This window comes from Myotis yumanensis, unplaced genomic scaffold, assembly GCF_028538775.1.
Source record: "Myotis yumanensis isolate MYYU_CA2020_CCGP unplaced genomic scaffold, mMyoYum1.0.hap1 SCAF_3, whole genome shotgun sequence".
NCBI classification, from domain to species: domain Eukaryota; kingdom Metazoa; phylum Chordata; class Mammalia; order Chiroptera; family Vespertilionidae; genus Myotis; species Myotis yumanensis.
Genome location: NW_027223754.1, coordinates 84,999,706 through 85,015,532, shown reverse-complemented (window position 1 = coordinate 85,015,532; position 15,827 = coordinate 84,999,706). Strand labels below are relative to the sequence as shown.

The 15,827-nt window shown below is 31.8% G+C and overlaps 1 protein-coding gene across 8 annotated transcripts in view; it reads left to right on the top strand.

Moving 5' to 3' along the window:
• Window positions 1-15,827, top strand: part of TSC22D1 (TSC22 domain family member 1) — a 171,250-nt gene that overhangs the window by 22,696 nt on the left and 132,727 nt on the right. Inside the window, exons 2-3 of one of the 8 annotated variants that reach the window (XR_011470773.1) lie at window positions 11,615-11,784; window positions 12,660-14,127. The exons of 6 other annotated variants lie outside the window; for them this stretch is intronic. Coding sequence is in view for 1 of the 2 variants with exons in the window: in XM_070409031.1 (XP_070265132.1) it covers window positions 11,615-11,702 (88 nt within the window). In the remaining variant the exon portion in view is untranslated. Of the gene's footprint in view, window positions 1-11,614; window positions 12,175-12,659; window positions 14,128-15,827 lie in introns of those variants that run through there. One more of the 8 variants, XM_070409031.1, reaches the window with a different exon arrangement.

Genomic DNA, 15,827 nt, shown 5'->3' with positions numbered 1-15,827 from the left:
TATTTTTTAATGTAAGAAATTGCATGAGGTATTCTTTTAATTCAAAATTTTTGCAGTAGAGCTGCTTTCCTTTATTTTCATTATATTTTTTCCTGATTTATAAACATTGGAGCTTTAGAAGCACTTAGGATTTTTCTTTTGAATTGTAGTTAATAGCAAAGATCTATCTTAAAGGACATAACAGTTTAAGTTATTTAATAGTAATGTATCATGAATCTTATTCACGTGTTCCATAATAGTCAAAAGTTGTTGAAAGCCAGTCATTTTTACAAGTTGTATAAGTTAATGGCATTGAAGAAATTTTACTCACTGGTATGCTTTTGATAGCTTAAATTTGCCATTTTCTTCAATCCATGTAGGCAATCTAATTGAAGAGAGAGTGTTTTAAAAGTAGGGTTACTTTTTGTGAAACAGGCTAAAAGATCCACTTTGAGTTTTTTCTCTAATATTTAAAGTTTTAGTTGTGTTTCCAGTTGTACTCAGATTCTTAGCTCATGAAAATCTATCAATAGCCGACTAAGTTAGCTTATTAAGAAATCACTCCAGTTTACAAAAACAAAAGCTTTTAACAAGTGGGCACATAGGCCTAACAAAAATCAAGTTATGCTGTATTTGAGCTTATTGAATATGTTACTTAAATGCTGTTAATGCCAATTGTTTGAGTTAGAGGCTTAATATATGAGTAGGGGAGGAGAAACAGAAATATAAAGGTAATAGAAGAACATTAAAAGGGGTGGAGAAGATGTGGTGGTAATTGATAATTTCCTAAACAATTTTGTTGCCTGCATCTGTAAATCGAGCTATATAAATTACTTTAGAAAAATTACCTTGGCTAATTTAAACAATTGCCTGTTAGCCTAGTACTTTTGTCCTTTACTGGTACTGTGATGATTTATTTAAGAAATATTTATTGAATGCTTGTTACGTATGTTAGCACTGTGAAAAGATACAAAGGATACAAAAAGTCATGATTTTTGTCTGGTACCCTGAAGCATCATAGGATGTTGGTATATCTGAATTATTCAAATTATATTATGTTTAGTTGTCATGCTATATGTGGTGTGTATGACAGCTTTTTTATTCAAATAAGTTGATTAAGCTGTAGATTAATGAGCATTGAGCATAATGAGTTCGAGTTTAATGAGCATTAGCCTTGGCATTTATCTGGTATCTGATGTTGTTTATATGACCACTTCATTGTATGACCTTGGTAAATGTAAATGTTTACCAAGGTATTTCCTTGGTATGAACAGGTATTTCCTTACCTGTTCAATGAGAGCTACTTTTGTCGGAAGGATTAAAGGAGATAAAATATGTAGTGCACCTAGCTCAGTTCTTAGTTTTGTAAAGGTGACTGCTCTTATTACTGTGACAGATAAGAATGATTCCTTTCTTTTGAGCACTGTTAATTAAAAGTAAAAGCTTGCCTACACATTCAGAGACTTTCTACACACTCTTTTGCCTTCTAAACCAGTGATTCTGTGTTTTTGTGGTATTTTGGCATAGCCTTTCTTATCTGGGGCTCCATAAGAAAATTAATCTATACAGGAAAAGAGTGACTGCTTTCTCAGTTCTCCTAAGAATGGTGCATACCTGGTATCACCATTCTAGATGCATGAGAAAATGAATTTATTACTTGTAATGGAGTCATCAGGGATTCTTTTGCTGAATTCTGGGCTAGGAGTATACTATATCTAATTATTTGAGAAATGTTTCAGAATTATTAAATTTACAGACACAAAAGTTGTTGCAAAGCACACCTTCCTCTCTTTTTTGATGGGGGTAGGGGAACATTACAAGAATGTAATGCCATGTAGCAGTTTGTTAATACTCCAAAACAGACCCATTTCCCTAATCAAGTGATTTAAAAAATTTTTCATACAAACATTATTTTAGGTGGGATAATGCCCTAAGGATCATATGCTTCATACTCAATCCCATTTGGGACTGAAAACTATCTCGTTTGAATGAAATTAATCAGTTTGTTTTTAATTAAGATAATGAGTTAGTGTCCGGTTAAGTTTTAAAAATTCATTGAGCTGGATTTTAAAACCTAGTATAAAAAGTTTCAAAACTAGTGATTTTTGGAATATTAGTTAGTTCTTCAAGTGAATACAATTAGTTCTATAGCCGAGGAATTTGGGGGAATGCTTTTTGTTATATACATCTTGGAGGTTGACATTGCATTTTAGTTTATTAAAGACTGAGAAATTCTGTAAAAGAGAGAGAGTTTTATTTATTAGGTTCAACTTTTTTGATTCTGTAATACCTATTAATGTTCTGCAGAATCAGTATTCCTTGGAACATTTATGAAAATGTTAACCTACTTCATTTTATCTATGAGAAATGTTCTGGTCATGCAGTTAAGTGATGACAGTCTTCAATTTGAGCCTGTCTCTACATTTATTCTACTCTAACAATTCCTTTTTTGCTGTACCACCCTATTTTTTCATAAGTATTTGGTTTATATAGAAATAAAAGTATAATTGTTGTCGTGTGAGAGTATACACCAAGTGAGCCATCTGCCAGAAAATAACATATTTTGAGAAGTATAGCACTGACATATTTGCAGCCTCATTTAATTGGCCCTGTCATTGTAAATGGTTTGCAGACCTTAGGGATAGACTTCATCAGTTAGTATTTTCCTGGGAGAAATTCCTAAACAGGATAGAAAAAACTAGTTAACTCTGTAAACATTCAAAGACAGCAAAGCTAGTTAACTTTGTAAACATTCAAAGATAGGGAAGCTAATTTGAGTTTGTCCTATGCTTTGGCTACCATTAACATAGAACATTTTACTAACTTTACTTTGTGTTTCTTATGTTTTAGAGTTAAAGCTTGACGTTGCTAACAAAGTAAAGGAACCAATTGAACATTCTCGTCTCCCATTTATCCATTTCCTATGTTACACCTACTTGAGAAATGAAAAAAGAAGGAAGTACAAAAGGGGATGTCAAATTCTGAGGAGAAAAATTAAAGTCTTTTGGGGACTACAAGATTTTTCAAAGGGGTGAAAAGAATGGTTGTTCGGAATGTTTCTGAACATACATTGGTAGGTTAAGAAAGGAATTTTTGGCTCTTTTGGGAATGTCTTTGAAAATAGACCACCATAAAACTGTAGAAATCAGAATTTAAAAATACTAACTGCATTTGACAGTTTCAGAGATTTGATTCAAGTTTAGAAGAAAGAATAGAAAAATTTTTTTTCTATTTAGAAATACTATAATCTGGTATTAACTTCTGAATAAAATTAAAGGAGTGACATTTAAACATGTGGTACAATATACATATGTTTTAGTTTATATTTTTAAAACTTTTTTTTATTGATTTCAGAGAGGAAAGGAGAGGGAGAGAATAGAAACATCAATGATCAGAGAGAATCACTGATCAGCTGCCTCCTGCACACCCACAGTGTACACCCACAGTGGAGATGAAGCCCACAACGCCGGGCACGTGCCCCAAACCATGACCTCCTGACTCATAGGTTGACACTCAACCACTGAGCTACACTGATAATGGAGGTACAGTGACATGAAATTTTCTCATTTGCAAATTGAGAATTTGTGTTAATAGTAATTCAAGGTCTTAGTCCAAAAATTATTGTGGCATTTACAAAGGTTTATAATAGCCCATACAATGTTAACTAAACTTCACGTATCTCTTATTTCAAATCATATTTCCTGAATTGTTAACTTGATGATATTATTTTACTTTTTTACCATTTTCTCTTTGGCAATATTTTCCTTTTTAAGACGTAGATTGTGACTATAAAGATCTTATTCCCAAAATATGTGGAGAGTAGAATTAGCTACGAAAGCTGTGACTAGTCAGTAACATACCAGAATTAAAGATTTTCCCTAGGATTTTTATGAAATTCTTATACATTTATAGTCCTATTCTTCCTTGTTAGGCAAGTCAATATGTATGTAAATTAGAAATTGAAAGTAGAAGAAAAACCTTTTTTTTTTTTTAATCTTTCTTCATTTTAGTACTTTAAATGTGAGAGGGATTTCAGATGATCATTTCAATGTACTTTAGATATAGGCTTTTCAGGTTCAATAGAAACGTCTGTTCCTAGATTATTTATGTTGCTGATACCGAGTTTTGCTACAATTTACTTCTATGTTTCATTGCCTTGTCAAATTTTCATAGGTTGATAGAAATGGCAAAGCAAATAACTGTCAAGTGATCTATGTTTAAATGAAATTGAAGGGCTCTAGCCTGTTGCTCAATGGTCAGAGCATCAGCCGTGCGGGAGGCAACCAACCAGTCTCTCTCACATCGATGTTTCTCTGTCTTTTCCCTTCCCTTCCACTTTCTCTAAAAATCAGTGGAAAAAATATCCTTGGGTGAGGATTAACAACAACAACAAAATTGAAGGAGAGAATTTTAGAATTCTAGTTAAAGCAGAATGTGTTTATTCTAGCACTCTGTAATATTTTAAAAGAACATATTTGTTAAAAAGAATATTATGATGTGAAAAGTATAAAATTAGTTAAAACTCAGAGTCCAGGAAATAGACTTTTTTTGAATTTTTTGCTGTACATACAACTTATGTGTTCTTAGGTGAGTTACTTCATTACTTCGTGCCTTAGTTACCTTATCAGCAAAATTGTGATGATTAAATTATTGTATTCTGTCATAGAGTTATTGTGAGGATTGAATGAGGCAGTATATATATAAAATGCATAATACATTACATATATCAAGCTCTCATGTTAAAAATCAAACAGGTTATGAATATTTATTACTGATTTTATAAGGGTAGGTAAATTGTTTGGGAATTTTATCATTTGATTTTTAGTAAAAACCAATATAAGAGGGATATTTATGGCACTGAACTTTTTTTCCTATGGAAATTTTTAAAGAAACAAATGAACAGACATTTTGATTTCTTCCATTTTTATAATGCAGGAATGAAAATTCACACATGATAAATTAAATTTGAAGACCTTTTTTTTATCCACCTACTTTATCATATGCTTTCTTTAGTCTAACATCAATTTCCATACTAGTTGTTTAATGTAAACATCATTCAGTTTTCCTGTTTGTAGGCAAGATTTTCTCTTTTGATCTCTTACATACTTTTCTTCTGAATCAGTTCTCTGTATAGAAAGCTATTTACCAAATAAGCATAAGCAAGATTATCACCATCTGATTACTTTACTGATATTAGTACAGAACATGGCATGATACTGTCATTTCCATTAGGATTAGTTTTTAGAGAAAGATTGGAATGAACTTTCCATATCAATAAAAAATGTAGATTTATTTTTCTTCTCAATAGATATTCCATAGGTATGTTAACTATGGTACCTTATTCTTAACTCTTTGTTTTTTCTAAAATTAAATTTATTAGAGTGACATTGGTTAATAGGATCATATAAGTTTCAAGTATACATTTCTTAGATATAAAACCTCTATACTGCGCTGTATGCCCATCACCCAGAGTTAAACCATCTTTTGTCACCATATATTAGGCCCCTTTCAACCCCTCTAACTTTATTTTAAAATAATTTGATTTACCAAAAAGTTGCAAAATACTACAAAAAGTTCCCATTGCCTTCATTCAGCTTTCCTTATGTTTATATTTTATATAACCATAAAGCAAATATAGAAATCAGTAATTAATACTAATCAATCTGTAAATATTCCACTAAATGACCTTTTTCTCGTCCAGGATTCAATCTAGGATCTTATTTGTGCATAATTGTCATGTGACGTTAAGTCTCTTTCAATCTGGGCTGGTTCTTCATTCTCTGCCTTTCATGACTTTGTCATTTGTGGAGTACTAGCTAGTTAGAATGTCTCTCAATTTGTGTGTCTGATGTTCTTTCATAATCAGGTTGAGATTATGCATTTTTGGCAAGGATACCACAAAATTGATGTTATGTCCTTATCAATGCATTATATAATGAGGTACATGATACTGATTTGTCCCATTACTGGTGATGTTATCTTGATCATTTATTAAGAAGGTGTCTGCCAGGTTTCTATACTGTTAAATTACTCTTTTTCTCTGTAAATAGCAAGTATCTTGTGGGGAGATATTTTGAGACCAAGTAAATGTCCTGTTTCTCAACATACTTGCACCCATTAGTTTTAGTAACCCTGTACCCCTTGGTGATTCTTGCTTGATAAAGAACCTTTTGAATTTAATTCCTTAACATCATTTTGTTGACTGGTATGTCATATTTCTTGTCATAGATGGATAAGAATGAAAGGAATTAATGTAAAGACAGCCTAATTTATAAAACATACCTTTTTCTTTCTATCGTCTTTTATACTCATCTTTTTCTGAATGCCCTTAAGACTGTAGCACAACACAAAAATCATGGAATTAAAAATATGGTAGAAAGTTGATTCTTTTTTTTCTTCCTATGTATACTTAAATATATTTGGGTCATCATTAGAACAAAGCTAAATATTTCATACTAGCAAAACAGGTAAAAAAGATGCTAGAGAAGTAAAAGGAAAGGGCTGAGTTAATAATAAAAATAATTTGCCTTAGTGATTTAGAGATTTTTCTTAAACTCACTTTCATTAAGGTTTTCTTTTTTTAAAAATAATATATTTTATTAATTTTTTACAGAGAGGAAGGAAGAGGGATAGAGAGTTAGAAACATCGATGAGAGAGAAACATCGATCAGCTGCCTCCTGCACACCCCCAACTGGGGATGTGCCCGCAACCAAGGTACATGCCCTTGACTGGAATCGAACCTGGGACCCTTCAGTCCACAGGCCGACGCTGTATCTACTGAGCCAAACTGGTTAAGGCTTCTTTTTATTGTTAAATATAGAAGCCTTTAAAAAAAAATCTTTACTCAAGGATATGTTTATTGATTCTAGAGAGAGAGGAAGGGAGAGAGAAACATCGATCAGTTGCCTCCTGTACATGCCCAGACCGGTTGAACCTGCAACCTAGGTATGTGCCCTGACTGGGAATCGAACTCACAACCTTTTGATGTACGGGATGATGCTCCCACCAATTGAGCCACTTGGCCTGGGCTATAGAAGCCTTTTTTATTCAAGGGAGGCAGTGGCAAACAATATTTTTGTGTTTAGTCTTCTTAAACCTGAAGTTGACTTTTTAATGGCAACTTGAACCTGAAGCTGACTTCCTTGATTTTTATCTTTTATTCTGTAGTGGGTTACCTACTCTTAAATGTATATTGTGTGATATTTCTTTTTTATTTGTTCTACTTCATTTTATAAGCTAGTGCAGTGGTCAGCAAACTGGCCCCTTGTGTGTGGCTCTTCCACAAAATACCACGTGCGGGCGCGCACATACAGTGTGATTGAAACTTTGTGGCCCATGCCACGGGGCTCGCGAGTTGCGGTTTGCCGACCACTGAGCTAGTGGAACATGAAGACACAGCTGGGTTAGCTATCTCTTTCTTGTCTATCTTTTAACAAATACTTGACATTTAAACCTAGTGAAATAATTTCAATCCTAATAACATTTTTGGATAGTATGTTTTCCCAAAGGATGAAAAAATATATATTGAAAAATCTTGGAATTTGGTTAGATGTTGAGTTTTTAAAACATTTATAATAGGGCTTTTTATTCTCATGACAAGTTTCTTCTCTTTTAGGAACTTGCTTTCCATGATTAAGTGTGTATCCTCATAATGCTATACATTCTTTAAAGTTCTAAGCTTTCGTCCCTATTTGGATGTTTTTAAGGTGTATCCCATTTGACAATATATATAAGATGTGATTTAGAAATAATCTTCCTTTCCTCCAGAGCCATATAGTACCTTTGCTAACTTGTTCTAAGGAAGTTGGGTTTTGCTTGTTTGCTTTTTGGCAATATCACTCAATTTTTAAAATTGAAAATTTGAATTTGGCAATAGCTTGTTTGATTCCTTACTAATTTTAAACCTGGTAAAAGAACATTGAAAAATCTATAATGGATGCTGTAATTTAGCTAAAATTTGGATCATCTCAGGATAATACCTTTGAAGTTTCAGCTGACCATACTAGAAAATTAATCCTAAAAGCTGATCCCCAGAAGAGATCCATGAAAGTAATATTTTTGATAAGTTTTTATTTTCTATAGGATTAGGAAGTTGAACTCTGTAGTGTCTACTTTAGGTATCAGCCACTTGACAAAATTCTTCTTTTTGTTTCTTGATCAGTAGGCTTCATTCATTTATAAAACATTTACTGAATTTACCTAACTTAGTGTGCCATGCACTCTTCTAGAGCTGCAGATACCAAACTCACTCTTTCTGCTAAGGTTGTCCTTTATTTTTAATGCCAGCACAAGTGGATAGAAATGATAATCTTTGTAAAAATGTTACCTTCTATTTCATTGCTTAAAAATGATTAGGTGTAGCTTTTCCTCTTTCTTCAATATGAGAAATGCTTAAAAATAGCAGTAGGTACTCATTTAATAGTTTAATATTGAGAACAAATATTGCAAATAATCTAGTTTGTACATTTCAGGATAATTTCTCATAGTGGATTTATACATAAACTATTTAGGTTTAGTGCTTCTGATTTGAATATAACAGGATTTTTAGTTATGTTCATAACTAAAATACATTAAAAATTTAAGCATTTATGGGAAATGCTAAAATGGTTTTATTGATGTACTGTAACACCTGTTTGAGTTCCTTTGTGACATTTCAGCATTGCTGATTTTGTTGGCTTTGGTTTAGAATTTATTCTCTAGTGGAGTCCTGTAGTGGAGTATTTACTCTTTTTCCTCTTAAAATATTACTTAGAAGAATGCTGTCTATTAAAATAGAATTAGGTAAGGTCCTACTGTGTAATTTTTATGAGCCTCCATTAACTCTCACAAAAGATGCTCTTTCATTTTTGATTAATGATCTCATTTTGAAAGTGCCTTTACATTTTCTTTATAAATGGTACAAGATTAAACCCACAGTGTCCATATATTATTCACTCCTAAAGCAAGAGTGATACTATCTCTCCTCAGTGATTCAAAATAATGTCTACTTAGGGAAATCTGTTTGCTTATTCATTTTTGAGTATAAGTATGTGGAATCTACAAGTTTTGGTACTTTAGGCAAAAGAAAGAAGTTGTATCCTGAAAGTAATCTGACTTGGGAGAAGTTTATAAGTGGATCTACATCACCAGCCAACTCACTTGTCCCATAACCTAAGGATATTTATTTTTTTGTTGTTGCATTTTTAATTTATATATTCTTCAGGGTATGTTAATCAAAGGTTTGGAGCTCCTACTGAAACAGAAATTGTAGACTTAGCCCAATATCAGTTTGAGCAAGATATGATTTCTTGGGGGTTGTTTTTATTTTCAAAGTGAAATGAGTCTGTAAACTTAAAAAAAAAAAATTAGATGTATTTTTTTGTTCAAAATTGAATGTTCCCTTTTTGCCTTTATTTTCATTCAGATATATTGTTACTGCTGATTAGCATTCAAGAATTGAAGGAAAACTGGGAAATTTGGAAAATCATCTTGTTTATAATTTCTGAATATATTTTTAACTATATCTTAATGTTAAATTTCAAGATCTCCTTAGTTTGGAAATATTGAATCATTTTCCTGGTGTATATTGAAATATTAGATAAGAAAAGGATTAATTTGTCAAGGAAATCGAATGGAAAAGACTAGACGGTGATTGTTTAATAGTTTTAATGTAGCACATCTCATTCCATAAAGGTACAATGAAAACAAATAAGATAGCTCTGGTGTATTAATTTTAAGCCTTTTCCATCTGTTAAAGAGCCACCCCTTAGGAACTCCAGCTATGGATACTTTGTTAATCTAGTTGGGATTTTTGGATTCTTGAAAATACCTAATTAGATTGTATTTCTTGAGATACTCAGTATTCAGATCTTTTTCTAATTTGTATTCCTTTCCTCTTGTCATTCCTCATATACCTCCCCAATGTGATTATACAGTAAAATACTGTTTTAAGTTATTGCTCAAAAAATATAGTCTTTAGTTTATTTAAAACTAAAAGACTTCAGGACTTAAACACTATTGGAAACTTAAAATGAAAAAATAAAAAAGCTGGCACAAAGCCTCATAAAGTATTTTTGTAGTTATTAATTTGATACCTCTTGCAATATGGCTGTTTCACCCCTTGACATCTTTTAGATTTCTTTTTTCATTATTTTTTTAATTTTTGAAAATTATAGATTTGATGGTTAAATTTGTAGGTTTTTTTTTCTCTTAGTCCAGACTATGTTCATTTCTCACTTGTACAGAATTCCATATATTCCTAAAGCAGAAGTGTTAGCTCGTTCTTTCATCTTTAGGCTTAAAAAAAACTTAGTCCAGATGTTGTTAGGTAATGGAATAACCATTCCTTTTCAGCTATTCGTATATTTCCAAACTGGCTGGCAGAGCCAGGAGGAAGTTGAAGGCACTAAAACATTAACTTTGGTTGGTTGCTACCTTCATAGTGCTGAGACTATAACCTTTGTTGGTTGATTGATAGAACAAGAGAGCACAATCCTCGTTCCACTAACAGGTAAGGAATCCTTGTGATAACCAGTTGGTGTGAGAGAGAGATTACTTGATAGTATTTTTTTTTTCTTAATTTATCCCACAATATACTGTATCCCTGAAATAGGATAGTGTGAACTATGTTCCATATAGCAGAAATAAGCAGCACCTTTCTATTTAGAATAAGGTCTGAAATTTAATAGGGATGTATTACTCGGTACCACAAAGTATAGTTGATCTGTTTTCCACTGTTAAAATTTATCCTGCAGTCCCTATAACTTTAAATACATGTCTGCCTATCTTATTCTCCTTTCAGCTTTTCCTTGATCAGTTGCTGTATGCTTTGAACTTCCTTCTCTTATTTACCTTATTCCTATAACAACGCAAACTATTTTTCAGTATCTTTATCATCATCTATTATTTGGGTATATCTTACTGCTTTAATTTCTGCATTGTAGCCAATAATGATTATTTCCTGGTCCTTCTTGACCTCAAACCAAATGATCATATGTTTTAAAAAGATTTTTAGTCTGTATTACCTATATCCACTATCCTGCCCTTCAACTTTTAAATATGAGTGCTTGAAGAATAAATCTTTTTCAGCGGCAGTAGCCATAGCTTGATAAAATTCAAGTTTAGCTTTGTATTACTATAATGTGGGACTGTAGTCTTTTAAATTACTGAAGACTTAAAAACCAAGAACAAATTCAGCTTCTTAAACAGTTCCCAAGGTTTATTAGTATTCCTGTTCATATGCTTGATTTTTCTGTTTCTACTTTTCAATCCATCTTCTTCTCTTTTACAGAAGAATTAACTGGGGACTCCTTTAATATATCTGAGGCCGAGTGCCTTTCCCTGTCCCATTAAGAGAACTGTGATCTTGTTTCCAGTCATAATTTATCATTTTTCAATTCAGTCTTCACCACTTGAAGTTGAGTGGTTTGTCACAGAGTGTGTTATGTTTTAGACCAAGATAGGTCCCTTCTTAATAGTTTCTGAAGAATTGATCATTTGTGGGGACAGACTTCTAAAATTCAAATTGAGAAGGCACTAAAGAAAGTGCCCAAAAGTAGCTAGCTCCTTTTTATCCTGAGGATAAGTCATTACAAACTCAAATGACCAGAGAATGTAATTTCTTAATAAGAATTTTTCTCTTAAATCTATATTCAGCTCTCTATTTCAGTGCTTCTCTCCTACCAGAGGTGCAAGGAGTGATCCTAGAACCACAGATACAGCCAAGACCACGGAGAGCTTTTGACGTCAGGGGTCCATTTTCTCCACTGAACCCTTGGAGGCAGAATATCCAGCTTCTGGAGAGAGTGGGAAAGGATAATAAACAAGTGGGTGCTTTCCATTATTTACTTGGGTTTATTTATAGATTGGAGTGTCCTTCCATTACCCATTTAATTCTACTGGTAAACTCCTTGGGTTCATATTAGAACTGAGTGGGGCTGCAATCTGTTTGTTTTTCTAAGAATGCTAACTAGTGCCCATTCAAAAAAGCGACCTAAAATTTATTTAATTTTCTCTCCAGGTAATTAGTAATTTGGAGCACTTGATTTAGTGAATGACTTTGTAGTCCACAGGACTTTAAAAAAGGGAATATTTGCCATTTTAGCTTTTAATGGTACTAGTTGACTTCTAAGTGCTCTTTTATATTCCAGTAATTAAGTTTCTGTATTTTATCTTTGGGCAAACTGGACATCTGAACTCACCTAACTTACATAGTCCGATGTCCAAGGTATTATCCTACTCTGTTAGTGAGAAAGTTTTGGTCTTTTTCCTACATCAAACTTTAGGACTTCATATTAATTAGATCTTTTAGAAGATGAAGTGATAGTACTGTTATGGTTTTACTGTCAAATCTAGATTTCATTCTTTAATAAGATAAATATGAATGAATATAAGTTTCAGGATATAATATCCCTGAAAGGCTATGTTAAATATATTCATAAGTAGTTTTCTAGTCCCTAGGAATACTGTTATTTGTGGCAAAAGCCTTGTCCTAGATTTTTCCCATGGCATTAAAACGGTTTTCTCTTAGTTTCTTTGATGCCAAGGGTAGGATTTGATTCCAGGAAATTCTTATCATCTACAATGGGTAGAATGTGAACTTGGTGTCTTTGGCAAGTTTTTTTTTCCTTGGTGGATTCCTTCTGTGACTCCAGGTATCTTGATAATGGGAGACCGGTTTATTTGTTCTCTAATTGCCCAGATTTCTTTCAACTGGTAAACATCATACTTCTTCAGCAAAAGGAACTCTCCTAGCAGAGCCTTCATGGATGATATCTGTCACACATGCAGCACCTGCAGTTTGGAAGGCAGTGGTGAACGGAGCCATGCAATATATCTAGAAGACACAAGGATGAGAGAGCCACCTGATCTTGTCATTTATAAACTTTAAGATTTACTCTGGTGTACTCTTGGTCTGGAAATGGAAAGGCTCAATTAATGAAATAATTTTTTCAGATTGGATTTTACATGGCCATGAAAATATTCCTTTCTATTCAGAAGACTGAAATAGAGGAAGCATGAGAGACTCCTTTCTTTTAAAAGCAGCTCTCTGTATCTGTTTCACTTAAAAGATTTGTGGGATTGAAAATCACCTTAAAATCAAGCAGGCAAACATTTTTTTGTAGTATTATGAGAGATCCAAAAAATTTAGTGAAACTTTTTTTTCTCTGACACTCAAAGAAACTAGAAATAAACTAGAAGCTAGAACTTAATTACTCCCAAATTATTTTTAAAATTAAGGCTACACTTTTAGCTTATCTTTTTCTGGTCTTGAGTCATATTTTCATTTGTCAAATCAGTATAGAAGTAGAAGAGACATCTTTTGAGATGAAAGTAGCTTTTATTCCTTCTAAAGTAGTAAATACTTGTTAAACTTGAGGAATTGTTCTGCATTGAAGACATAGTAAAGTTTGAATGATACTGAAACAAAGCAGGTAGGAGTCCATGTAAGTGTTGCAAGATAATTGTCCAAACTATCAATTAATTGATCGTAATAGTTATCAAAATTTTTCTACTTCTCTTTTTGATATCTCTTAACTGGTCAGTTAAAGCTATTAAAGTAGTTTTTAAAAGTTGCCCAATGCTATCAGTTTGTTTTATTTGGTATAAATTTTAAGAATGGAAATTGTAGAATTATTAATATGGAAGCCTTTGAAATGTTTTAGGAATCTAGAAACATTTGACAAGTTATAACCTGGCCTTTAGTCTTTCTTGGCTATCTATTAGACCTGTATTTGCCTCATTGATTATAAATAAATTTTTGTATGTGTAGTACTTAAAAGAAAGTGTAAAAGGTCAATTTAAACTAAAATTTCTTTAGAGAGCTCTGAATTTTCATAAATCATTACAGCTTTTTATGCTTGATTTGTTTTTGTTAAATGTTAGTAAGAAAGTCTTTACAAACATATAAATTTAAAAAATAGCTGCTCAACATTTTAGAAGGAACTTAGGGAAATTGAAAGTGAGATTTCTTGGAAGTTAAGTTAGTTGAACTCTTTGAACCAGTTTATGGCCTGTGAGATTATTAGCCTTTTGTTTCAGTTTTGAAAGATGAAAATGATTTAATTTCTTAATCTCATGCTTTGATTAAATTTTAGCTGTTTCTTAAAGTGTACAAAAGAAATGTAAGTGCATTTCTATTCACCTCATGCCACTAAGAGCTATTTAAAACTGAAACTTTTTGTATATTAATGTAAATTGATTTGTTTATTTAAATTTTTATTTTAATATTTTTTCTTTCAGATTTTTAAATATTTTGTCTCACAATATGCAATCTTATATTTTTCAGTGTTTATTTTATGAATATTATAAGCTAATTTTTTTCTAGAATGATTGTAATATTTGTATGATGTGATCATTTGAAAACTAATAAATATTTTCTCCTTGAAAAAAATGCACTTACGATAAATGGCTTATTTTTGTTTCAGGAGTAGAAATTGAAAACTACAACAGTATTTTTAAGTGTATTTTAATTTTATGTGTCGTTATCTAAGTATTTCTAAATATATATCCTACCCTTTGTATGTTAACCTTTTTTGAGAAAACAATTTTTAAACTGTTAAATTAAAATGATTATCAAGTCACCCAGTGCCAAATTTATGAAATAGGTGATCTATTTAATAGTCAGTTTTTGCATTTTCATGATTTGCTTCATCTTAGTTTTGTTTCAAGAATTGGATTTTTTAGATGCCACTTTTAATGTCAATTTTGCAAACCAGGAAAACTCTTGAATCAAAATTATACATACTAGGAGAATATGGTTAAATCTTTTAAAAGCAAAATTGTTCAAAATATAACATCTTATAAAATAGCATGCAAAAGACAGCTCCTGTATGCAGAAAAATACATTTGAAAATAATGGCTGATTGGAGACTACTTAATTTATAAGAGCTGTTAACAGGAGAAGAAAAATTTTTTATATTTTAGTGTTCTGCTTGAGCAAATAATTGTAGAAGGTAAAATATTAAGAGTCTCTTGCTTTTAACCTGATAGGATACATATTGGTTTTAATGATTCTGGTTTTTATAGCTACCTAAACTTAACTGAAGCCCCTGGAGCAATTTACCTTTTCTAAAAAATGCAGAGTCTGCTAGAAGCAAGACGATTTTCCTTTTGATTTGAAGAAAACTTTATAAGAAGTGGACTCCAAAGATTAAAAATAAACATTATGATGGGGTCCTTGGCAAGAAATAAAAGTTAAATTAATGACAACTTTTGGATTAAATGAAGTAATTTGGCTTCTCAAAGAAATTATACTCTAAAAAAAAGAATTAGAAATGGAAATTATAATTTAAAATAGCTACTACATTTGGGGAGGTGGGAAAGGAAGTTAAAATTCTTGGCTTTATTCTGGTAAGTTTGGAAAAGATGAGTAAGGATTCTGTGAATAAAAGTTTGTTTTTAGAGTTAAAGCAATTAAAAAATTTACAGACCACATATCAGCAGGAGGCTGTATTTTACTTGAATACAAAAAAATTATCTTTAACTGTATGAAAGGGTGAGGTGTGGGAGGTTAAATAAAAATCTTGCACCAGAAACTTTAAACATTGTAAAAATAATGGTGATATGAGCGTTTTAAATAAGTTAGTTTTTATTACATGGGCTCTTCCCTACATTATCAGTAGCTTTAAAATAAAGACATTACAGAATGTTAAACATGGGTTACCTTTATATCTTTGAGGTAAAAGAACATAGGCTTAATCATTAATTGGATTAACTATAGATGCAGTTTTGTTCTTTAGAGAGGAAACAGTTTTTTAATAACTTCTGTCTTAAAAAAATATATGACATAAGCAGTGTGGCTTACAGTTCATTGTAAATATGTGCACAGATCTTACTTTACTTTGCTATATTGAAACAATTGAGCAAG